The sequence below is a fragment of the Erinaceus europaeus genome, chromosome 10 (genome assembly GCF_950295315.1).
Source record: "Erinaceus europaeus chromosome 10, mEriEur2.1, whole genome shotgun sequence".
In the NCBI taxonomy this organism is placed as follows: Eukaryota; Metazoa; Chordata; class Mammalia; order Eulipotyphla; family Erinaceidae; genus Erinaceus; species Erinaceus europaeus.
Window position 1 is genome coordinate 32,099,480 of NC_080171.1, and position 26,338 is coordinate 32,125,817.

The 26,338-nt window shown below is 42.3% G+C and overlaps 1 protein-coding gene across 7 annotated transcripts in view; it reads left to right on the forward strand.

The window, feature by feature from the left end:
• The window catches only part of FRMD3 (FERM domain containing 3), a 358,746-nt gene that overhangs the window by 273,764 nt on the left and 58,644 nt on the right, over positions 1–26,338 (forward strand). For all 7 annotated transcript variants that reach the window (XM_060199507.1, XM_060199503.1, XM_060199504.1 and 4 more), the window contains 6 exons: positions 3,044–3,131; positions 4,816–4,904; positions 8,361–8,424; positions 11,352–11,440; positions 19,660–19,734; positions 20,031–20,099. In XM_060199507.1, the coding sequence (XP_060055490.1) occupies positions 3,044–3,131; positions 4,816–4,904; positions 8,361–8,424; positions 11,352–11,440; positions 19,660–19,734; positions 20,031–20,099 (474 nt within the window). The remainder of the gene's footprint in view (positions 1–3,043; positions 3,132–4,815; positions 4,905–8,360; positions 8,425–11,351; positions 11,441–19,659; positions 19,735–20,030; positions 20,100–26,338) is intronic.

Below are 26,338 nucleotides of genomic sequence, written 5' to 3' on the forward strand. Positions count from 1 at the left end.
AAACAAGAGGAAATCTGGAAAGGACTTGGAAACCATTTTCCTAAAGTAGGTGTTTGAATTTATCCTTCAGGAATGTATTTGGTAAAGGACAGATTTCAAAACTATTGAAAGAAGAACATAGGTAATGAGGCTACCTCCCCTTCCTTATGCAAAGCCCTGTGAATAGTGAGAAAAGTATTTGGAAGTGGATACAGGAAGAAATAGCATCTTTGGATAAGAAGTCCTGTGCTTTCTCTGGAAGACAGGAAACAGAATCAAGGGCAAACACATATAGGGTAGGAATGACTCTGGGTGGTTCCAGCAGCGGACATACAGGGCAGCCATCACAGTATGTGGGTGACTATATTTGAAGGAGTTGGTCAGCTTTGACTTCTTTGAGTTACTTTGTACTTAGCCATGAAAAAACAGCAGGCTATGTAAGGACAAACTTAGAAGAAACTAGAACCTTCCACCTTCAACCGGAAATCAATTCACTCACATGCCCTCTTCCTATATGGCATGAAACACTTTCCCCTACAACTTCTGGAGGCCACTGCTCACTAAACAAGGAATATCAGGTGCAAAGGCAGGAGTCCAACCAGAATCACAAACTTTGTATTTCAGAGGAGATTTTGCCATTGTTAAACAGCCTACCAAAAGCTGCTCAAAATAAATTAATAGATAATAAAAAAAAAACCATAACATGTAAGGAAACAGTTTGGTGAATGAGACTGTGACTCAATAAACCAAAGGACCTTCTCTAAGAAGTTGGCACTAATAGAGCAAGCTGGATTGGACTGTGAAAGAAATGAGCTACTCAGAGGAGTAGGGAGAATTTTCTCCATAATATAAGAAAGGGCAGCCATTTTTGGGTGCCAATTAGATATGGAAATGAAATATTTGATACCCCACCAAAAATGAGATAAAAAGCAAAATTATACACAGCATAAGAATAAATTAGTGGGGGGCCAAGCGGTGGCGCACCTGGTTAAGGTCACATGTTACAGTGCACAAGGACATGGGATTGAGGCCCTGGTCCCCAACTGCGGGGGGAAAGCTTCACAAGTGGTGAAACAGGGCTGCAGGTGTCTCTCTGTCTCTCTTCCTCTCCCTGCCTCCCTCTCCCCTCTCAGTTTCTCTCTGTCTCTATCCAATAATAATAAATAAATAAAATAATTTTAAAAATTTTTAAAAAAGAATAAATTAGTGGGACCAGGTTGTGGCATACCTGGTAGAGTGCATGTGTTACTATGTACAGAGACCCCAGTTCAAACCCCTGAGCCCCATCTATAGGGGGGAGTTTCATGAGGTAGTGGAACAGTGTTGCAGGTCTCTCTCTCCCTCTCTCTCTCCCCTTCCCTCCCTCCCTTTCTGTCTCTATCATAATAAATGGAAGAAAAGAAAAAAAAACAACAATAACAACAAACCCCCAAAACTGGCAAGCTGAGTGTTTGGATTAGGCGATAACTCAGGGTATGGTGACGATAAATCACCTTGGAGGGGACCTGCTTTGTTATGAGTACGGTGGCAAACCACGAGCAATTTGGGTGTTCTGGTGTCTCCCCCTCTTTCTTTCTATCTGAAAAGTAGGCTTGGAGTAGTGAATCCCCAGAGATGACTTAGAAAAAATTAAATTCAGAACATAGTACAAAAGGATAAAGATATAAAGAATAGAGAAAAAGGTGAAAGAAGGGGCTGGAGGTGGCACACCTAGTTGAGGCCACACATTACAGTGTGCAAGCACCTGGGTTCAAACCTCTGGTCCCCAGCTGATGGGGGTGGGGAGGGGACTCATGAGTGGTGAAGTAGGTGTCTCTGTCTCTTTCTCTGTGTGTGTGTGTGTGTGTGTGTCTCACCCTTCCCGTTCAGTTTCTCTGTCCTGTCAAATTAAAAATAAATACATATTTAAAAAAGAAAAAAAGGGTAAAAGACATGGAGAATAGACCCTGTGAGTTAGAAATTCTACTTACTAGGGCCTTTCGCAGGAGAGTCAAAAGGGAGTGGTAGGAAGTCAAGGAAGAGATTGAGACAGGAAGAAAAGAATGAATGAAAGAAGACATTCTAAGGAAGATGAGTTAGTACAGTCAAAGTACATCCTATGGTGCTGAGCAGGATGAATAAACACAGACACTCCTTCGACACACCAGGGTAAAATTTTAATAGAAAGGGAAGATCTTGGAAGACTTTGGGGAGGTAAGTGGGGTACTGTTTTGATTTAGGAGCATGACAGCTCTTAGCTGTGAGTGGGTGTCTTAGAGGAAGGGAGTGGCAGCAGATTTAACATCTAATGTAGTTTTCCATTCAAAATTAAAAATGAATGTCTGTCACTCTCTTCAACAAACTCCTCTTGTCAGAGTTACACATTTCTCTCTGGAGAAAGGAATGATTCTCTGAGCTAGAGTGTTGAGCCTTACGACTGGTCAAAGCCAGAGTCTGGGAAGTGCTGTCTAATCCCTGTTGGAAAGTCAGACCCTAAGGGGCTTTTCACAGGCATCTATATTTGTAACCCCTCTGCCCCCCAAGCCAAGACCTTGTTTGCCACCCCAGAGGACAGAGCCTGGACTAATGACTCACATTTCCTTTCACAGTTCAGCGCTGTCTCTCTGTGGAGAGAGTTCTTACCACATGGTTCTGTTTGGGCTTGTTGATGGGGTAAACAGGATCGCCCACACTCTACCCAGAGCATGAAGGAATGCCTTTTAACCCAGATAATCTTTTTAACTTGGTAGGAAAGAACAGATGCTAAATTTGATTTCATATTAAGATTGAATGTTCCAGGACTTACTTAATGGTAACACGATAACCTTGATTAACTGCACAGGACGCTGGTGTTCTCAGAGCACACGTGGGCCTGTTCTGGGACCATTAGCCAGGGAACACATGCTTGGCTTCCTCAGCAAAAGGCTTCTGATGGGCAGAAATACCCACTGATCTTACTGTTGATGATTTCTGTAGGGATTTCTCTCTTTGGTTTAGGATGTCATAGCCTGCCATTGAAGGAAATGACGCCATGTTTCCACTGTTTTCAGTACTAACACTCTCAACATTTCTTGTCTGCTTTTAGAGGCCAGACCCCACCGGTTGCTGAGTTTAACTTACTCCTGAAAGCTCACACTTTGGAGACCTATGGGGTGGATCCTCACCCATGCAAGGTAAAAGTCATCCCTCACAGCAGGTTAACACTCACTGGTGGTTTTCCTCCAAGGAAACTTAATTTGGGTCAGGCTTGGCAGACTCCCTCAAATGTTTGCCACAGCCTGACTAACCTTTCCTGACTGACCAGAAGAGACAGCAGTGGGCTGGAGTTACAAGCTGAGCATCACAAGTTTTAGCAGTTGGTTGTCTCCTCAGGAGTTTTCTAATCACTTGCTAATCACTTGTAGGTGGCTACATTTCTTTTAAGTTAGGGTACATTCATCAAGGGGTGCTGTTAACATCATTAACATGTATGGGGATTTAAAAAAACACCTTATTGATTTAATCAATTAATTTTTTCCCCACCAGGGTTACCGCTGTGGCTTGGTGCAGGCATTGCAAATCCATTTCTCCTGGTGGCCCTTTCTCCCTTCTGTTTTATTTGGTAGGGCAAATAAATTGAGAGGGGAGGGAGAGGTAGAAAGGGTGAGAGAAAGGCACCTACAGACCAGCTCCACTGCTCATGGTTTTGTGTGCACTTGACCTCCCCCCACCACCCACCCAACACTGTTTGATGAGACCAACTCTCGCCTCTTCATATCCACACCTAGGCAGCGGCTGGGCTCTAACCCAAATCCTACATCAAGTACTAACAACAGCCAGACTCTTCAGTTATTGAGTCAGGCCAGTGCATTCTCACCCCAATCGGGGTAGCTGGTAGTATTTGTTAAAGTATGGCTCCAGGAGCGCTCTGCTTTGGCTGTGCATTAGAAACACCTGGGCAGCCTTATAAACACCTGCCGCTCAACCCAGTCAGGGTGGAGCATGGGCTGCTTGAGTGAGTTCTTGTTGTGGCGGGGAGCTGGAGGTCTTGGTCTGTGTATCTTGTTTCTGCTTACATTCTTGTTTAGACTGTTTTCCAGATGCCATTTCTTGGTAACAGTAGAAAACAGAGTATTTCAATTGGTGAATTAGCATTTAGCCATAAATTTGAGCCTCAGTTTATTTTATTAGTTGGAGACTGACTTGTTTGTTTGCTTGTTGAGAGAAAGAGAGAGAGAGAGAGAGATCTAGAGATCAGAGCTTCCTTCAATGTTGTGGGAACCAGTCTTGAACCAGGGTTGCACCCATGACAAAGCAATTCATTATTCAAGTGAACTAACTCGCAGGCCCTGACTTGGTCTTGTTATTTTTGGCTTTAATTTGTCTGTGAGATGCTGAGTTTTTCGAAGTTTTCTGGTTGAGTCCAAAAGCAGAAAAGGGGGTTCCAGATAGATCTTCATATAAAAATTGCCAGAAGCTCTGTGGGAGGGTTGAATCAAGTTTGACTAGATTCTCTGACCTTTGGTTTCATTAGAGCTTGAGTTTTGGTGAGAGTGGAAAACACAGTTCACATTGCAGGGCAGAGCTGAGAGCTTGGACATCCCTCAGTAAACACTCAGAAGTAGACAGACTTTGTGGGACTAATCTGTGTTTCCCCAGGAGATTCCTGTGAAGCAAAAAGTTCATTCTTCAAAAGGAAAAAGCTACCTACTCCTAAACCTCATTTTAGAAGTTCTGTGTCCTTAGAAGTTCCATCTTTGAGACTTAGTTTATTGCTGCAACCATTGGAATTAATGTGAAAATCCAAGGGTAAGGGTCCCCTTGGATATGCAAACCACTTATTTTCTTTAATCCTGATAAGTTTTTATTTATTTTCAGGATTCAACAGGAACTACGACATTTTTAGGGTTCACTGCTGCAGGCTTTGTGGTATTCCAGGGGAATAAGAGAATCCATTTGATAAAATGGTGAGCATTTCTTTGGGAAAAACTGGCTTACTATTTTTGTTTTCTTCCTTTCCCTACCCTTGAATGTGTATATGTATGTATGCACAAGCATGCAAGTGTCAGCCAGAATGGCTGGTCTGTTTCTTCCCCTGGGAACTTCATTATTGAAGGATTTATCATCCATCAGTACAGCCTAGCCTAGATCTCTCTGGACTTCAGGAAACTCAGGGTGTTTCCTGGGCTCAGGAGGTTTGCTTAAAGAGAGGAGTCACCCAGTGTTTCCTCACCAATAACTTCTGTTTTGGTTGGAGAGGTGGGTGGCATAGTGGGTCCAGTAGGGAAAGGCTCTAAGGTAGCACACTTGGTTGAGCATACACATTACAATTCACAAGGACCCAGGTTCAAGTCCCTGATCTCCACCTTCAGGGAAAAGCTTCACAAATGGTGAAGCAGTGCTACAGGTGTCTATAACCCTTCTCTCTCAATTTCTCTGTCTCTATCAAAATACAAGCAAACAACAAAAAACAAGCAAATGTGTGTACAATGATGTGTTAGACACATGTAACGTGGTAGTGACAGCTAGTTCTCTTTGCTGTAGTCTCAACACTTACAGAAAGCTTTGTGAGTTATTAAACATTGGTTTAGAAGATTATATAATATTTCGGGGTAATGTTCCACCACCAAAGTTCCGTGTTTCTGTCCTCCCAGCCATAACTACCATAGTGCTCACAAACTCTTCGAGACAGTTTGCTTGCTTCTGTTTTGTCTTCCACGTTCATGTATTTCAGTTCTTTATATTCCACATATGAGTGAAGCTATCCAGTAGCTATATCTTACCTCATTACTTGATTCACCAAGCATAATCATCTCCAGTTTCATCCATTTTGTCCTGAAGGACACATGTCATCTTTTTAAGTTGCAGAGAAGTAATTAAGTATATGTCCCATAATATATTTTTATTTGTGAATACTAGTTGGTTATAAGATTGTAAGATTATAGGATACAGTTCCACACTATACCTACCACCAGAGTTCTGTGTCCCCACCCTCTCACCTTCTAAAAATAACCACCATAGGTATTACAAAGCCTTAGAGAGTTTGCTTCTGTTTTTTTCTCCATCCCTCCCTGCATCCCTCCGTGCCTCCCTCCCTGCCTATCTTTCTTTAAGTTCATCTGTATCAGTTCTCTAGACTTCTACTGAGTGAAGTCATCCAGTCGTTGTCTTTATTCTCTTAGCTTATTTCACTAAGCAGAATCACCTCCAGTTCCATCCATTTTGTCCCCAAAGGACATACTATATTTTCTGATTGCAGAGTAGTATTCCATAGACTGTATATTCCAGATATATAGTCTATGGAATTCCTTTATTCAGTCATCTGTCAGTGGGCATTTAGGCTGCTTACACTCCTTGTCTTTTGTGAATGAAACAGCTATGGGGGCCAGGTAGTGGCATACCTGACTGAGTACATATTATAGTGTGCAAGGACATGGGTTCAAGCCCCCAGTCTCTACCTTCAGAGGAAAGCTTTACTGGTACTAAAGCAGTACTGCAGGTATGTCTCTTTCTCCCTCTCTATCACCCCTCCCCCTCTGTTTCTTTCTGCCATGTCAAATACATCAATAAATTTAAATAAAAAAATAAAGCTATGAACGTAGATGTGCATATGTCCCTTCATAGTTCCAGCCCTTTATAAAGAAGCTCCAATTCAGTCTATCCAGAATCAGGTCTCTAGGGATTCCTACTGATTCAGAGGGACACATGGATGATTTGGGGACTATTCACAAGCTACTCTAGTACTGAAAAGGCAGAGGGTCCTGCGGGGGGTGTTAGAGTCTCAGATACTGAACTGCTTGAACTGTGAAATAGGTCAGAACCAGGCAAATCTCCAGTGCAGATTAGCTGCAAATCTCTGTTCATGGGCCCCCCGTTTCTTCCTCCATGTATGGAGAATTGAGGTAGTTATTTCCAAACCATTTGTCTCTGGGTCTTACATCTTGGTGTCCCTGACAAGGTGTCAGTGCCAGCCCCCTCTCTCTTATTCTCTTCCCAGTGTTACTTGAAACAGCCATATACTGGTGATTAGACTTAATTTTCCTCCCTCCCTCCTTTCCTTCCTTCCCTCCTTCTTTCCTTCCTTCCTTCCTTCCTTCCTCCCTTCCTTCCTTCCTCCCTTCCTCCCTTCCTCTCTCCCTCCCTCCCTCCCTCCTTTCCTTCCTTCCCTCCTTCCTTCCTTCCTTCCTTCCTTCCTTCCTTCCTTCCTTCCTTCCTTCCTCCCTTCCTCTCTCCCTCCCTCCCTCCCTTCCTTCCTTCTCTCCCTGAGCACTGCTCAGCTCTGGTTTATGGTGTTGTAGAGGACTGAGCCTGGGATGTTGGAGTCCCAGGCATGAGAGTCTCTTGGCATAACCATTATGTTATCTACCCTCCAACCCCACCACACTCACCTTAGTTCTGCCTGCAAGGTAACTCACTGGATAATATGCCAGTTTTGTCATGCTTGCAACCCAGGTTCAAGCCCAGCCCCCACCACACTGGAGGAAGTTTCAGTGCTGCGGTGTCTTGCTCTCTCTCTCTATCTGTAAAAGTCATCTCATAGCAACAAAGCCTGGCAACAAACAACAACAATAACAACAAATAAATAAAATTTCTTTCCAAGTTGACCTATGGATTTAAAATAAATTCCATAAAGCTTTATCCCAAATTCCCTCTAAGCTAAAGCAGCTTCATATGGTCTTATTATTGTCCTCCCCTCCTCCACTCTCCCCCAGACAAGGCTCGGGTATTAGTATACAACACTATACTCAGAATTAGATCAAACGGGTAGAAATAGATTTCTCTCTTCACTTTACACATATATTCTCTCCAAGGAGGCATATATTTCAGGCAGGTTTTTACCAAGCACCTTAAGTTGGAACCTAGCCAGTTTTTGGACTACTGTGTCCTTTGTCTGATCATCCTCACGTTTTTATACCTCTCAGTGTATTGATGAGAGAATTCTTGTGCAGATAGAGCAGAAATGAAAATGCAGTTGGGCAGTGTGTGTGCTTCTTAGAGCTGGATGTGAATGAGTGAGGACAGGCACTGTGAATTCATATCATTTCATTAATGGACTCTGGAAGAAGCACACACTTGCTCCCTGCCTCACAGGATTGGCTGCCCAATTAATGTTGTTTTGGTTGTTAATGTTCATGAAAACCCTTGAGCTCCTTGGAAGGATCTGAAAAAAGGGAATAGATAATTCTGGGACTGCTTACCAAGCCTCTCGGGAAGGGAAATTGCTATATAATTCACTGGAGGGTTTTTTTTTTTTTTTTCCACTGCTCATTAGGGCTTCAGCCATGAGAAGATAATATCTTGTTTCACTGCAGTCAGTCTGGCATTTGAGAGGAAGCCAGTTTCCTATGGGAAGGGCAGGTGCCTCCATTATTTGCCACCTTTTCTTTCTCTTGTGTTCTCACCCAAATACTTTCTTTTCTTAGGCCGGATGTCTGCAAATTGAAGTTTGAAGGGAAGACATTTTATGTGATTGGCGCCCAGAAGGAGGTCAGATACTGCTTTCCTTTTTTATTTTTTTGCCTCCAGGGTTATCGCTGGGGCTAGGTGCCTGCACTACAAATCCACTGCTCCTGGAGGCTTTTTTTTTGGGGGGGGGATGGAGCTTAAACAATACAAGGTTTACTAGGGCATTACAAAAGTATGGGACATATATTTAGATACGTAAAATAAGCAATTATCATCAGGGGTTATACTAGGTCCATGAAGTCTGAGTATAGTTATAAGAAGTTAAGTTCCATAAGATAAACCATTATCAGCTGAGGTAAAAGTTGCTCATGGCAACTTTTAGGGGTCGAAAAGTTTACTGGCTAGCAGAGTCACAGGTGTTCAGTTCCCAGGAGAAGTAGCCATGGCTGATATCTGTAGCACCTCTGCCAAAATGAAGCAGCAGCCAAAGAGAGCGACCTGCTCCAAGTCTGTGCCTTTTTAAAAAATTTCTTTATTTATAAAAAGGAAACATTGACAAAACCATAGGATAAGAGGGGTACAGCTTCGCACAATTCCCACCACCAGAGCTCTGTATCCCATCCCCTCCCCAAATAGCTTTCCTATTCTTTAATCCTCTGGGAGTATGGACCCAAGGTCATTGTGGGATGCAGAAGGCTGAAGGTCTGGCTTCTGTAATTGCTTCCCCGCTGAGCATGGGCATTGGCAGGTCGATTCATACTCCCTGTCTGCCTCTCTCTTTCCCTAGTGGGGAAGGGCTCCGGGGAAGCGGAGCTCCAGGACATATTGGTGGGGTTGTCTGACCAGGGAAGTCTGGTCGCATCCTGCTAACATCTGGAGCCTGGTGGCTGAAAAGAGAGTTAACATACAAATCCAAACAAATTGTTGAACAATCATGGACCTAAAGGCTGGAATAATGCAAATGAAGTGTTGGGGGGGTTGTCCTCCATTTTGTAGATAGCTAGTAGGCATATTTTAGTTATATTTCAACCTGGAGGCTATTTTTCCCCCTTTTGTTGCTCTTGTTTATTGTTATTGTTATTATTGTTGTTACAGCTGTCATTGGATAGGACAGAGAAATTGAGAGAGATGGAAAGACAGACACCTGTAGACCTGCTTCACTGCTTGTAAAGTGATCCTCCCCTTCAGGTGACAATCTGTGGGTTTGAGCCAGGTTCCTTAGGCCGGTCCTTGTGTTCCATGCCATGTGCACTTAACCCACAGTGCTACCGTCTCGTTCCCAGATACTGCTTTTCTAATTACCTGGAGAAAGAGGGAGAGGGAGAGATTCAAGAGTAAAATGTGCCTTAGTATTGCAATTCTGAAAAACTATAGCTCTTGTCTTGTGGAGTCAAAATCTTAAAACTATATGCTGAAAACATTTTAGAAGATAGGTATTAAGTTTATATGTTTAGAAATCAAGTCAAGGAGCAATGCTAATCAGATTCTCCTGTGTGTGGGAAAATAAATTGGTTTAGCTCACTTAACATGATCTCTTCGGGTCCTAGCCAAGATGAAGTAAAGATGATGACTTCATTATTTTTAACAGCTGAGTAGTATTTCATTGTGTATTCCAGGGAAATGAGAAATTGTACCTACATGTCAATAATTATACTGTAGTAGATAAACATAGGAGGTAGAAAATGGAACCTCTCCTACCTCTCTAATTTGCCATCATGTAGATTTTTGAAATAAGTGAATACTTTCAAAGCTACATCTCAGTTAGTGCTGGTGAGAAATTTTCCTTCAGGTAGAAACAGATTGAGAGAGACAATACAGCACCTGCGTTTCCTCTAGTGCCATGGCATCTCCCATGTGGTGCTGGGGTTCCAACTTAGGTCATGCACATGTTGAGGCACATGGCTTACCTGGTGAGCTCTCTCTCTGACCCAGGCCTTATGATCTTAAAGAACTTAACAGAACTGAGGGAGGTTGTGTTCACCAAGAAATGCGTTTGGGAGGAGGCCATTGCCAATACTTGGGGCCTCTTGACCCCAATTTCCAACTGAAAAATCAGCAATTTTTTTTTTATTGCTGCCAAGGTTATGTATGTGAAGATTCCACTGCTCCTAGTGACTTCTCCCCCCTTTTTGCTTATATTTTATTCTTTATATTTAAAAAACTTAATGTATTTATTAATGACAGAAAAATAGGGAGGAAAAGGTGAGATAGAGAAGAGACAGAGAGACACCTGCAGCACTGCTTCACTGCTTGTGAAGCATCCCCCTACAGTTGGGGGCTACACTCTACCTAGTGTACTACCTTCCAGCCCCAACAAATAAATAAATATATATATATACTTTTATTTTTCCACCTCCAGGGTTATCTCTGTGGCTTGGTTCTGGCACTACATATCCACCACTCCTGGCAATCAATTTTTCTTTTTTTCTCCATTTTATTGGATAAGACAGAAACTGAGTGGGGAGGGGAGATAAGAGAGGGAGAGAGAAAGGTAGATACCTGTAGACCTGCTTCATCACTTGTGAAGCGTCCCCACTGCATATGAGAAATGCTTCCTTGTGCATAGTGTTATGTGCACTTAACCAGGTGCATTACCACCCGGATCCTGGCTAATATGTTTTTAATCAAACTGATCTGCAACTGATGGATAGGTAGGTGATGCCTGGAGCACTGAAGTTGCCTGGGTAAATTAGTGATGTCTGCAGAGTGCTGTGGAGCAGGTAATAGTATTCCTGCTACACTTTTAAGAGCACAGTGATGGATAAGTTAGTGCAAATCTGTGTGGTTGGTGGCAGGGTACAAACAGGGGAGCACCTGAAGGAAAATACAAGCTGTTAAGATGCCATTTAAAAAAAAAATCATTTTATTGAGGGATTAATGGTTTACAGTACAGCTGTTGACACAAATCCATCTCCCCAAGATGGATGTCTGCAAAACACTCAGCCCCAATCTAGGTTCCATTCCACCATCATTAACAGGCCCCTTCTTGCTTTGTTATTTTTAATTAGAAAAAAGCCATGTTGGCCTTCCACACTTCAACACCAGCTGCCTGCAAACACCTTTGGAAGTGTGGAGTAGAGAACCAGGCCTTTTATAAGTAAGTACCTTCTCTTCATATAAAGGTTCATCCAGACAAAGGACTCATAAAATGGCTTACTGGTAGACCACTTGCTTTACTTTAACGAAACCCTGGATCTGCTCTTCCCACAGTACATGGGAGCACCCAGGATGGAAGTGGCAGTACTCTGTGCATGGTAGAGAGGTACTTTGGTGAGGCTCTCTCTCTCTCTCTCTCTCTCTCTCTCTCTCTCTCTCTCCTTCTCAGAAATACAGACTAAAGTTGGGCTGGGGAAATACCTCAGCAATATATGTGAAGCTGTGGGTTGGTCTGGGGAAATACCTCAGCAGTGTTGCATGTATGTGAAGCTCTGGGGTCATTTCCTGGCACCATGAAGAAAAACGTTCCAGGTGAATATCACTTCATTAAGTTCACCACTAACAGTTCAATTCTGTCCTTCACCACACACTGGGCTCTCTTTACCTGACTCACCCACATCCCTCCTTGCATCATTTCTTGTGACCTCCAGCCTGATTTTATCATATAAATGCTTTAAATTTTTTTTTTATTTAGCTTATTCATTTGGTTGGTTTCTCTGCGTACCAAATATGAGTAAAATCATAGGTCTTTCTTATAGTCACTAAGTATAATTCCCTCAAGTACCATCCATGTTGCTGCAAATGGTAGATTTCACCCTTTTAAAAAAATCTGAATATTATTCCATTGTTAATCATCTGTAGGTAGGTTATTTTTAGTTTTTGAATATTTAAATAATGCCACCATGAACATGAGGGTCACAGTATCTACTTTTATGGGTGCCTTAACAGAATCAGACCTTAAGGGTTTGGTGCAAGTGGTTTTGGAATGTTGTTACTGAACTTAACTCACAGGGCAGTGGAGGAGTGATATGGGACAGTAACCAAGATTTGACTGATTTTCTTAATGAGGCAATTGTAGGGTATCTTAACTGTGGACAGCTGGGCTCGCCTTTACTGGAAGATTGTAGAATATTCCTGAAAGTTCTCTGACTAGCCAAGAGGCTGGGCACCTTGTCTATGAAGTCCCCATTTATTTTGGTTGAGGGCCATTTTGAATAGCAGAGGTAATACTCTCTGGCGCTTTTGGCTTACTCTGAGCATGGGTTGAATGTGCTCTCACAACCAGAAAAAGAAACCTTTGGCAGAGAGTCACATGTGTTAAGGAGCCTTTAGTATATTGAGACAAGAGCCAAAGTTTGTGGGTTGAATGTCCTCAGAATCTAGGATCAGAGAAGGGCGGTACTGGGAGCCAGGTGGTGGATCATCTGGTAGAGCATACACATTATACATTTCTGGTCCCCATCTACAGGGAAGAAGCTTCACAAACAGTGGAAAAGTGCTCCTGGTATCTTTCATTTTCTCGTTCTCACCCTACCTCTCTTACCCTCTATCAAGAAAGAGAGCAAGAGAGAAGTAGGGAGGGAAAAAATGTTACCGGAAGTGGTAGCACCATGCAAGCACAGAGCCTCACTGATAATGTTGGTTGATAAAAAAAAGTGCTATTTTGGGGGATGGGGAAATAGTTCTTGTTAGAGAATAGAATAGTATTAATATTCTTGAGGTCTCAAGGTCCCAGGTTCAGTCCCAGCACCAACATAAGCCCCAGCACCAAAATAAGCCAGAGATGACCAGTGTTCTGGTTTCTTTCTCTCTCTCAAAAATAAATTACTTAATAGTAGTAGTAGTAGTGCTAGACAGGACTTCAGTGACCCTCCATAGTTATCTTAAATCCTGAGTAAAATCTGGATCTCTATCAAAGAATAATACAGGACTGTGTTTCATTTCTTTGCAGTCTGGGGAAGCTACTTTGTACATTATGTGGTGCACTAGTTAGCAGGCAGCCAGCAATGAGGCCAGTCTGCTAATGGCAAAGGAATCACTGACTTTTTTTTTTTTTGGGTGGGGGGGGTGGTGTGGGATGGGGCATTGCTGAGAAGACTTAAGATCTCTCTGCCAGCACAAGTGGCCTTGCCTAGAGACGACATTATTTATTTTTTTTAAAGTATCTTTATTTCTTGGATAGAGACAGTTAGAAATTGAGAGGGAAGGGGGAGATAGAGAGAGAGAGAGAGAGACAGAGAGACATTTGCAGCACTACCTCACCACTTGCGAAGCTTTCCCCCTGCAGGTGGGGACCAGGGGCTTGAACCTGGGTCTTTGTGCACTGTAGCATGTGTACACAACCAGGTGCGCCATCACCTGGCCCGGAGGTGACATTATTTAGTGCTTACTCTAAGTAGGCCAGCCTAGTTTGTCCATCTTTCTCTTTAGGACACTCCCACCCACTTTATGGGGGGGGGTGTTAATGGTTTAAAGTGCTGTTGTTGACACATAAGTATAACCTCTCATCTCCCTATGATAGGTGTCTGGAAAACACTCTTACCCCAAATTTGGGTCCTTTTACACCATCATGCACCAGAACCCCAAACACCACCCCCCCCACCCCCCTCCTGCCCCACAGTTCTTTGCTTGGATGCAGTATATCAAACCCAGACCAAGTTTTACTTTGTGCTGTCCCATTCTGTCCTTGTTAAGTCTTTCCAGGAGGGAGATCATCCAGTATTCACCCTTCTCTTTCTGGATTATTGCACTTAACATGATTCCTTCAAGCTCCAAGATGAAGTGAAGGTGACATCAGTTGCCACCAGTGTTATCAGTGGGACTTAGTACCTGCTGCCTGATGCACCCCACCCACTGCTCCCAGCAGCCATTTTCTCTTTTTCTTTTCTTCTTTTTGATTGAGTCAGAGAGAAATTGAGAGGGGAGAGGACAAAGAATGTAAGACACCTGTAGTCTAGCTTCACTACTCTTGAAGCTTTCTTCCTGCAGCTGGGAACAGAGGGACTTGAACCCAGGTCCTTGTACATGGTAACATGTACGTTCTACCACCACTAGGCCCCTCACTAGTGCTTCTGACCCCTAACACTTGCCCTGATCTGAGATGTGTCAGGACCTTTGGCACCTCCATTGTCCCATGGCCACCCCTGCTCTGTAGGAAGAGGCGGCCTTGATTATTGACACTGCTGTGTGCACTTGGACAGATCACTGCAGGGCTCTTTCACCTCAGTCTTCTCATCTGTAGAATGGATGGAACTGAGACTCAGATGTAATATTGCTCATCTCATTGTGACCGGTGGATAACTGTAGACTTTGGAATCAAATGAGCCCAAGATCAAATATATATATATATATTTATTTTTTTTAGTTGGGGCCTACATAATTCTACTGCTCTGGACTGCTTTTACTTTTATATTTATTTATATCTCTAAGATTTCTTTTTTTGATTAATTAAAGAAAAATCAGAGCATCATTCTGGCACATGTGAAACCAGGGATTGAACTACTTTCCAGTTCAGCAGTCTAACCACTGTGCCATCTTCTGAGCTACATTTTTTTTTTTTTTGCCACCAAAGTTATCACTGGGGCTTGGTACCTGCAATATCAATCCACCACTCCTGATGGCCATCTTTTCCACCTTTTTCTTTCTATTTTCACTTTACAGGACAGAAATTGAGAGGGGAAAGGAAATAGACACCTGTAGACTTGCTTTAGTGCTCATGAAGCTTTCCCCCTACAGATGGGAAGCGGGGCTTGAACCTGTACACATGGTGATATGTATGCTTAACCACATGTACCACCATCGGGCCCCTGAATTTTTTTAAAATATATTTTGATAGAGGGATAGCACTCAAGCTTCTCAGGGGCCATAGTATCTGTGGTATTAGACCTCAAGCCTGGGCTGCATGCATGGAAAGGATATACCCTCCCAGGTGAACTGTCTTGCTGCCTGGGTTTGAAATTTATTTTTTCCATCAAGGTTATCACTGGGCCTCGGTGCCAGCACTATGAAGCCACTGCTCCTGGCAACTACTTTTTTTTCCTTTTTAAATTTTTCCATTTTTTTCTTTCTAATTTTATTAGATAGGATAGAGAAATTGGGAGAGGAGGGGGAGCTAGGGAGAGAGAGGGACACCTGCAGGGGCTGAATGGTGCTGTACCTGGTTGAATGCACACATTACAATTTGTAAGGACCCAGGTTCAAGCCCCTGGTCCCCACCTGCAGAAGAGAAGCTTCACAAGTGCTGAAAGTGCTTCAGGTGTCTTTTTATTTCCTTCTCTGTTGCCTACCTTCTCAATTTCTCTCTGTCTCTATCCAAAATAAGTAAATAAATAATTTTTGGGGGGGCTTGGTGGTGGAGCACCTGATTGAGTGCACATGTTACAATGCACAAGGGCCTAGGTTCAAACTTCCAGTTCCCACCTGCAGGGGGAAAGCTTCACCTGTGGTGAAGCAGTACTGTAGGTGTCTATCTGTCTCTTTTTCTCTCTGTCTCCACCTTCCTCTCAATTTCTGGGTGTCTCTATCAAATAAATAAAGATAATAAAATTTTTTAAAAATAAATAATTTTTTAATTAAAAAATTATTACTGGATAGAGGCAGAGAGAAACTGAGAGGGGAGGAGACAGAGAGAGACAGTGTGACACCTGCACCCCTGCTTCACCACTTTTTTTAAAAAAAAAAATAGGTTTTATTTATTTATTAATGAGAAGGATAGGAGGAGAGAGAGAAAGAACCAGACATCACTCTGGTACATGTACTGCCAGGGATCGAACTCAGGACCTCATGCTTGAGAGTCCAATGCTTAATCCACTGTGCCACCTCCTGGAGCACACTTCACCACGTATGTGATGTGTATGCTTAACCAGGTGTACCACTACCTGGCCCCCCCAAAAGAAAGTCTTTAAAAAATAGGAATTAATATTATATATTTTTAAAAAATAGACACCCACAAAACTGCATCATTTGTGAAGCATCCTCCTGCAAGTGGGAAGTGGGAACTTAATCCCAGGTCCTTGTGCTTGGTAAGGTATGTGCTTAGCCAGGTGTGTCACTGCCTGACCCTGGGTTTGAATTTTGACTATTCTTCCTAAGCTACATGCCTCAGAACTAAGCATGTACTCTCATCAAGCTTCTTCTTTCATCTCTAAAATGTTATGGCTAACACCTTCCTCTCAGTGTTTAGTTCTACCAGGCACACCATTAGACGGCGTCTAGTGGTCTAGTAGAGACTATTCAGAGAGGAACATCTGATTGCACGCCAGGCACCATGCTTGCTCACGGTTTGGGCCAATGGAGATAGGCCTGGGTCCTGTTTCCTGGGTCAGGGGTGGTGTGTTCCTACCTCTGGGACTATTCCTGTCATGGAGCCAGGGAAGCCTGGTGGCAGTATGGGTAAGTTCTGAACTCCCCAATGCTGGCTGAAACATGCAGCTGGCTAGAAGCCACTAATTGGGCTGGAAGGCTCAGCTCTTAGGTCAGCTGCCCAGGAGCAGAGCCCAGCAGTAGGAACTCTGATTTGGCCCCATAAATGCAGAGTCTGTGCCTTCCTTGAGCTGAGTATGCTGTGCAGAATAGACTGGGCTCTCAAGAAGCTCTTTCTCAGCACCTGAGCCTAGGCTTCAAGAGGCTCAGGGGTGACCAAAATCTCTAGCTATTGCCATGGTTGTGTGTATCGTTGCTGGGAAATTCTATGGAGCATCTTTTCTGTGTCTATCTTCCTTTCTTCAAAAATATTTAGTATTTTGGATTGAGACAGAGAAATTCAAAGGGAAGAGAGGGAAAGAGGAAGGGAGAGGGGGAGGAAGAGAGAGAGGGGAGAGAGAGAGAGGAGAGGGAAAGAGAGGGGAGAGAGGGGAGGAAGACAGGGGAGGGAGATGGGGGAAAGAGAGGGGGAGGGGGGAGAGAGAGAGGGGAGGGGGAAGAGAGGAGGGAGGGAGGGAGGGAGGGAGAGAGAGAGAGAGAGAGAGAGAGAGAGAGGGGAAAGAGACCAGCATGAGGCTAGACCCTGGTCCCTACCTGCAGGGAGGAAGCTTCACAAATGGTGAAGCAGGGGTGCAGGTGTTGCTCTCTCTATCTCTCCCAACCCCTCTCAATTTCTCTATCCTATCTAATTATAGTAAAAATAAAATGAAACAAAAAAAAGAGGAGAGAGAGATAACTGCAGCACTGTTTCACCACATGTGAAACTTTCCCTCTGCAGGTGAGGATAAGGGGCTTGAATCTGCATTCTTACACACTGTGATGTGTATGCTCAGCCAGGTGTGCTACCACCCACTCCTTTTATTCCTTTCTTTTAAAATACATAGTTCTAGGTGGTGGTGCACCTGGTTGAGTGCACATGTACCTGGGTTCGAGCCCCCCAGTCCCCACCTGCAGGGGGAAAGCTTTGTAAGTGGTGAAGCAGGACTGTAGGTGTCCTGCAGGTATCTCTCTGTCTCTCTCCCTCTCTCTCTCCCCTGTCCTCTCAATTTCTGACTGTCTCTATCCAATAAAGATAATTAAAAAAATTGAAAAAATGAAAGACATAGTTTTATTTTAATGACAGATACAGAAAGACAGACCAGGGCTCTGCTTAGCTCTGGCTTGTGGTGGTGCAGGTGATTGAACCTGGGATTTTGGAACCCCAAGCATCAAAGTCTTTTTGCATAACCATAGGCTATTGCTCCAGCTTTAATTGTAACCAGTGTTATCACTGGGGCTCAGCGCCTGAACAACTCCAGTGGCCCCAACAGTCTTTTTTTTTTTTTTTTTTTGATAGAGGGTTAGACGGGGAGAGATACCTACAGTACTGCTCCACTGCTCATGAGGCTTCCTCCCTGAAGGTGGGACTTGGGTCTTGAACCTAGGCTCTTGAGTGTGTGCACTCTACTGGGTGAATCGCCACTCACTGCCCCCCTTATGTGCTATTGTTGTTTTTAGTTTCAGATGAGGTTTTGAAATATTTGAAGCTCTTCAATGATCCTGAACTCTGGGGGGGGGCTGTTTTTCTTAAGTTGGTGGGGTTGACTGTGTAAGGCTGAAAATGATCAATGATGAGGAAGCCTCAACTGTCTGTATGACTCAGTGGAAACCCTTACTCTTGAATTTTTCTTAGTGTTTTCCTGCTCTTTTTTTTTTTTTTTTTTTTTTTTTTTTGCCTCCAGGGTTATCACTGGGGCTCAGTGCCTATACTATGAATCCACTGCCCCTGAAGGCCATTTTTCTCATCCTTATTGTTGTTATTACTGTTATGTTGGATAGGACAGAAATCGAGAGAGGAGGTGAAGATGGAGAGAGAAAGACAGACACCTGTAGACCTGCTTCACTACTTGTGAAGCGACTCCCCTGCAGGTGGGGAGCTGGAGGCTTGAACCATGATCCTTACACTGGTCTTTGTGTTTTGAGCCATGTGCGCTTAACCCGCTGTGCTACTGCCTGGCCCCCTGTCCTGCTCTTGTTTATGGGCTGCATTCTAGGGTGCTGAATTAGTGCTTGACTCAGCTTCTGGTTCCTCCTGCCTCTTAGTCATCTGTTAGTATAGGTCCTTTGAAAGGATACTGGATCACAGGGGCTTAGCTGGAGACACAGACACTAGCCACCATCTCCATGGGGATAACAACCCCTGGTTAGACAGCACGCAGGAGGTGGGTTCTATGTGACATAGTGGGTGAACTGTGTCTCTGGGAAGCCACATTCTGCTATGATGCTGGCATAGGCAAGAAATATGATTTCTTGTAATACAACACCCCACCCCTCTCAACACACCTCCATTTCCTTCAACTAGAAACCGGGAATGACTCCCTTGTGAGTTTAGTATGCCCTTGTCCTTTATGTAGTGGCCAAGTAATGGATTGTGAAACCAAATGTATAGATTGTCATTAGAATTTCAAAAGACTTGAGGTGGCTCACTTGGGAGAGTAACTACACTACCATGCACAAGGACCTGGATTCAAGCCCTGTGCTACCACATGGGAGCACCATGCAAATGGGAAACTTGATGGGTGGTGAAGCACTGCTGTGGTGTCTCACCTCCTCTCTCTTTCACTTTCTAGGGGAGGGGACACCAGTATACTGGCCAGGTAAGAAGCCCAAGTGACAAGGAAAAGAAAACTCTTAAAAACAGTTAGAAAAGATAGCAGAGGAAAGAAAAAGCCTAGAAAAGATGAGATTGCAAAGCACTGTCCTCTGTAGCCACCCTCTGCAGAACTTTTCTTTTGAGAGAGAGAGAGACAGAGTCAGAGAGACAGAGAGACACAGAGAGAGTATGTGTGTATTCAGTCATACAAGACAATGTATTTCTTTTAGGGAGTCAAAAAATGACCCCAATTATCATACCTCATAGAATGCTCCACTTGGCCCTTCCAGTGTCACTACCCTCTCTGCTTTGCTTTTTTCCTAAAGATATGCAAAATCCAGTCAGATCAAGACCGTGTCGAGCAGCAAGATATTTTTTAAAGGAAGTAGATTTCGATACAGGTGGGTATCGCTGGCTCTGTGTGGATGACGGGATTGGTGTTCGCAGTGGGGGAGCATCTATGTGTGAATATTGTTTGTAAATCAGCATACTTTGGCTTGTGTCCTTGTTTTGAGTCTCCTTGTATACACCTTCCCTCTCTCATGCTCATGGGGACCCTGATAACTTTAATGACTACCCCTCTGAGTGGGTTTGCAGAAGAGAGTTCAACCCCACTGCAAAGTTAAAAAGATAGTTGTGCTACCTTTCTCCTTCCCTGAGTATCCGTGCACCTACATTGTGTTTCTTTCTCTTGCAGTGGCAAAGTTGCCAAAGAGGTGGTGGAGGCAAGCTCCCAAATCCAGAGGGAACCTCCAGAGGTGCACAGGTGAGTGGGCAATTCCCTGGGCTTGTGGGTGGCTTGGGATGGACAGAATTTTAAAGCCTGGCTTTGCTAAATTCTCTGTCATGTTCTTGCACATGGTAACCTCTGAGATTAATTGGGACAATGGGAATAGAAAGAAGATAGGTCAGGGAGGTGGCTTCAGAGGAAGGGCACCTTCTTTTCATGCTTGAGATCCTAGGTTCAATTCCTGACACTATATGATGGAGCTATGCTCTAATCTTTCTCTTTCAATAAATATAAAGATCTCTCCCCCCCCACACATACACACAAGAAGAATGGCCCCAGTGGCCTAGCCAGTGTTGTCCTTAGGCTTGGTTCAAACATGGCTCCCTTACCATCTTGGAGTCTCATATGGACACCATTTTCAGTTATCTCTGTAGTGCTGTCGGCTTGAGTTGACACTCAAGTGTCCCATGAGTGATTTGTGAGTGAGGCATGGCTGTGTCATCTTCTGGTGAGGGCTGTCACCCTGCCTTCTTGCCACTGTTGATAGGACATGGCCCGTTCCCACTGGCCTCAATTTATATATATATATATATATATATATATATATATATATATATATATATATATATATATATTTTTTTTTTTTTTTTTTAAATAAGAGGAGAAAGGCTGCTCATCTGTCACCGGGCTCCTCACACTCAAAACAGGCAATGAGATGCCTGGCAATTCCTGGGTTGAGAGTATGCATTTTCACTGAAGCACCAACATATGTTAAGTCTCGAAAATTAATATACTCTTGGTTGCATTGGGCCTCATACCACAGTGTTACATAAAGCTTATGTTCGAACCTGCTGAATGTCTGAACCTGAACTTAGCCATCATGATGTCCTCTCTCCTTTGAAGGAGACCATCAGCAGCTATGTTCCACAGACAGCTCCACACACCATTTGACATCTGTTTTTTCTTCCTCATCTTTGCACTTTGTCAGCCTGGTGTGGGCGCCCATGCCACTATTCTCCCCCATGCTGGGGAGCTGAATCACAGTTGACATGAAATCCAGCCAGATCCACCTTCTGCATCCCACAATGTCCTGGGTCCATAGCCCTAGAGGGATAAAGAATAGAGAAGCTATTGAGGGAGGGGATTGGATATGGAAGTCTAGGTGTGGGCATTATGTGCAAATGTGCCCCTTTTATCCCATAGGCTTGTCAATATTTCCATTTTATAAATAAAAATTAAAAAAAATATAACCCATCTCTGCTTTGGGGTGATTTGGTTGGGGAACTGTGACTTGAAGGTCTGAAAAATTAGTTCTTCTGCTTGAAGCCACCTGTGGGCCAGGGGAGCTTGGAACACTTTGGTCAGATCTGTAGAAGCCTTACCACTTACCCACCCTTGACAGTAATCTCTTTTGTAGTGGGAGGTGGGAGGGAAGCTTTTTTTTTTTTTTTTTAATAGTCTATCCTTCCATTTCATATCATGGCTATTCAGTGCAGGAAAAAAATGAAGAAAATTTTAAAACACATAATTTAAACTTTTCCATAATCTTTGGCGTTAACCTCAGGGATAAATGGTTATTATTTTTACTTTTACTTTTTTTTAAAGATTTTTTTTAAGAATTGCTGTTTTTTTATTATTTTTGTTGTTGTTATTGATGTCTTTGTTGGATAGGACAGAGAGAAATGGAGAGAGGTGGTGAAGACAGGGGGAGAGAAAGATAGACACCTGCAGATCTGCTTCACCACCTGTGAAACAACTCCCCTACAGGTGGAGAGCCGGGGGCTTGAACCGGGATCCTTACACTGGTCCTTGCACTTTGTACCACATGCACTTAACCCACTGCGCTACCGCCTGATTCCCTTACTTTTTAAAATTTTATAGATAAAAGAACTTGAGTCTGTGAGTTGTAGTGAGGCTTAATAATTTATCTGATATCATAAATGTTTAGCAAAGCTCAGCTACAGCTCTGTGGTTCTGCTTCTTAGTCCTGAGCCTTTTTCTCTGTTACACCTGTCATCCCGGAGCCTCTGGTATTCACTCAGAAGCTAGGAGGCAGAACTTCTCCAGGGACTCCACTTAGGTTTTATTCTTCTCACTTGAATCTCGAGTGTTTGATCTTCAGAACAAATCCCCAGACCCTCAATGCTGGAGAGTTCTCATGATGGCACAAACACAAAAGGAAACTTTTTACAAAACATTTTCTGAAATTGGACTGAGTGCATCATAGACACAGGATTCTGGGAAAGAAGGGGGGAGGGAGAGAGGAGGTAGAGAGTATGTTCAGGTCCCAGCACATGATGGTAGAAATGGACCTGAGTTGGGGATGAAAGTGTTCTGAAGGTACCTATCATTTGTACTATAACCATATTGTAAACCATTAATGTCCAACAAAATGATTAAAAAAAAATCTCTTTCAGAGACATGGGTCTGAGGCTTTCCAAGAATCATATAGTTACAATTTAAAGATGAGTAATGAGAGCAGAAAAGAAAGTTTTAAATTTTTTATTTTTTTATTATCTTTATATATTAGATAGAGACAGCCAGAAATTGAGAAGGAAGGGGGCTATGGAGAGGGAGAGAGACTGATACTTGCAACACTGCTTCACCACTTGAAAAACTTTTCCCCTGCAGGTGGGGACTGGGGGCTCAAACCTGGGTCCTTGCACATTGTAACTTGCGCCCAACCAGATGCATCACCACCTTCTCCCTCTTTTTTTTCCTATTAAGGTTATTGCTGAGTTATTCATCTGCTAGTTTTTTTAGTCTTAGAAACAGTTTGCTAGTACCTTCTGCACCCCACAATGATCCTGGGTCCATACTCCCAGAGGGATAAAGAATAAGAAAGCTGTCAAGGGAGGGGAGAACATATAGAGTTCTGGAGGTGGGCATTGTGTGGAAATGTACCCCTCTTATTCTATAGTCTTGTCAATATTTCCATTTTATACATAAAAATTTAAAAAATATGAAAAAAGTTTGCTTGCTTCTGTTTTTTTTTTTTTACAAGTTCATGTGTCAGTTCACGTATGAGTAAAACCATCCAGTAATTATCTTTTATCTCTTTACTTATTAAGTACAATCTAAGCCAGTTCTACCCATTTTGTCCCAAAGGACACAGTATCATCTTTTTTGATTTCAGAGTAGTATTTCATGTAGTATATATCCCATAATTTCCTTAGCCTGTCATTTGTTAATGGATATTTAGGCTGCTTTCATTCTTAGGCACTGTGAATAATGTAGCTATGAATATAGAGGGACATAGATCCCTTTGCATAAATGTTCGTGTGTCCAGTGGGTAAATGCCTAAGAGTGGGTCATAATGTAATTCTGTTTTTTTGAAAGGAATTTTAACTTCCTTAAAATTTTTTAAACTTTATTTAATATTAAATAGAAAGAGAGAAATTGAAAGGGGAGGTTGTGATAGAGAGGGGAAAGAGAGAGACACCTGCAGCTCTACTTCTCCTTTTGTAACACATGAGCTTCACCAGTTGCGCCACCAGCTGACCCCTCCATTTGTGAAGCTGTCCCCCAGGGACCAGGGGCTTTGAACCTGGGTCTTTGTGCACTGTAGTGTGTGTGCTGAACCACGTGTACCACTGCCTGTCTCTGTAATTCCATTTTTCTTTAAGGACTCTCTATGCCATCTTTCAAAGGGGCTGCACTATTTTACATTCCAACCAGCAGTGTAGAAGAGTCCTTTTCTCTCCATGGTCTCTCTAACACCTATTGTTTCCTATTTTGTTGATGTAGGCCATTCTCACAGGTGATGGAATCTCAGTGTAGTTTTGATTTGCATTTCTCTAATAAGTCTTTGTGTGTCTGTGGGCCATGTGTATCTGCTCTTTGGGACACTGCCTGCTCAGTTCTTTGGCCCATTTTTTTTATTGAGTTATTGTTTTTTTATTATTTTTGTTGAGCTGTATCAGTTCTTTATAGATGTTTGATATCAGTCGTTGTCTAATGTATGATGTGTAACTATCTTGTCCCAATTATTGAGTTTCCTGGTTATCCTTAGGTAGTTTGCTTTCAATATGTAGAAGCTTTTTAGTTTGGTATAGTTGCATTTATTTACTCTTATTTTCATGTCACATGCCCATGAACTTGAGTCTCCAAATACATCTTGTTGATTAGGTCCTTTATTTTCTGCTATATATTTTAGAGTCTCTGGTCTAATATGTAGATATTTAATATATTTTTATTTGATTTGATTTTAGTGCATGGTGTTAGATGATGATCTAGTTTTATTTTTCTACATGAGGCTGTCCAATTGTTCCATAACATTTGTTGAAGAACCTTCTTTTCTACATTGAATTCTTTTGGCCCCTTTGTCATATATTAATTGATTATATATGTGTGGGCTTATTTACTTATGGGCTTTCCATTCTGTTCCATTGACCCCCATGTCCATTTTTATTCAAGTACCATGCTATGTTAATATCTTTTTTTAAATTTATTCACTTTCCCTTTTTGTCACCCTTGTTTTATTGTTGTAGTTATTATTGTTGTTGTTATTGGTGTCTTTGTTGTTAGATAGGACAGAGAAATGGAGGGGGGGGCAGATGGGGAGAGAAAGATAGACACATGCAGATCTGCTTCATCGCTTATGAAGCGACTCCTCTGCAGGTGGGGAGCCAGGGGCTTGAACCAGGATCTTTAGGCCGGTCCTTGTGCTTTGTACCACCTGTGCTTAACCACTACACTACTGCCCACCTCCCAATATGTTAATTTCTATTGTTTTGTAATATAAACTGAAGTTGGGGAGTGTGGTGCCTCTTTTTTTTTTTTTTAAAGCGCTTTGGCTATTCACTTTTTATTTTTTTTGTGTGGTTCCACACAAGTTTTTGGACTACTTGTTAAATTTCCTTGAAAAATGCTTTTGGGATCTTGACAGAGATTGCGTTGCAAATGTAGATTGCTTTTGGTAGAATTGCCATTTTAATAATTTTTTCTTCCAATCTTGAAACAAGGAAAGGTCATGTATTTCTGTGTGTCCTTTATTTCTTTTAATAATGTCTATAGTTTTCCTTATAAAGGTGCTTCAATGCTTTCTGAGATTCACCCGAAAGGTATTCTATCTTCTTGGGTTCTATTGTAAATGGAAATGAGTCTTTTATTTCCCTTTTCTCTGACTACTTGTTTGTATACAGAAATGCCAGATTTATATGTATGAATTTTGTATACTGCTACTTAATTGAATGTATTATTTCTGGTAGTTTATTTACTGAAGTCTTTGAGATTCGCTAGGTATATTAACATGTCATCAGTGAATGATTATAGATTAATTTCTCCCTTCACAACATGTATATCTTTCTTTCATATACAGTATGTAAATTCTCTTTCTTGCCTGATTGTAATGGCAAGGACTATGCTGAATAATAATGGTGATAGTGAACATACTTATCTGGTTCCAGATTTTAGGGGAAAATCTATCATATTTTCTCCATTAAAGATGCTATTAGCTGTGGGCTTATTTTATATGAACTTTATCATGCTGAGAAATTGTCCTTCTATTACCATTTTTGGAGAGTCTTCATCATAAATGGATGCTGGATTTTGTCAAATGCCTTTTCTGCATCAGTTAATATAATCAAATGGGGTTTTTTCCCTTCCTTTTTGTTAATATAGTGGACTACATTGATTTGTGAGTGTTGAGCCATCCTGCTTCCCACAGATGAATCCCACTTGGTTTTGGTGAATTATTCCCTTGATTTGATTTGCCAAGATTTTGTTGAGAATCTCTATCAATGTTCATCAAGGTTTTAGGTCTATAGTTTTCTTTCTCTCTTTCTTTTTCTTTCTCAATTTTTTCTTTAGAATCTTTTCCTGCTTTAGGGATTAGTGTGATGTTAGTCTCATAGAATATATTTGGGAGTGGTTCCCCCTCTTTGAATTTCTAGAAGAGTTTGAGGAGAACTGGTGTTAGTTCTTTCTTGTAAATCTTAAAGAATTCATTGGTGAAACCATCTGGACATGGACTTTTATTTTTGTGGAGATTTTTGATTACTGATTCAATTTCTGTAATAGAGATGGGCCTGTTTAAGCTATTGACTTCCTCTTGAATTAAGCTTGGCAGGTAGTACAATTTTAGGAATGCATCCACAGAGTTAGTCTTGATGCATGGAATACTCATTTCAGTTGGTGTTTCCTGTGCATGTGTGTGTGTGCATGTATGCACTATTGTGTGTATGTGTGTGTGTGTCTATAGAAAGTAAATAAAATGTATTTCTTATGGTAGATGGTCAGTTAAGAAGTTTGATTATCATGGTCCCAGTGAATGA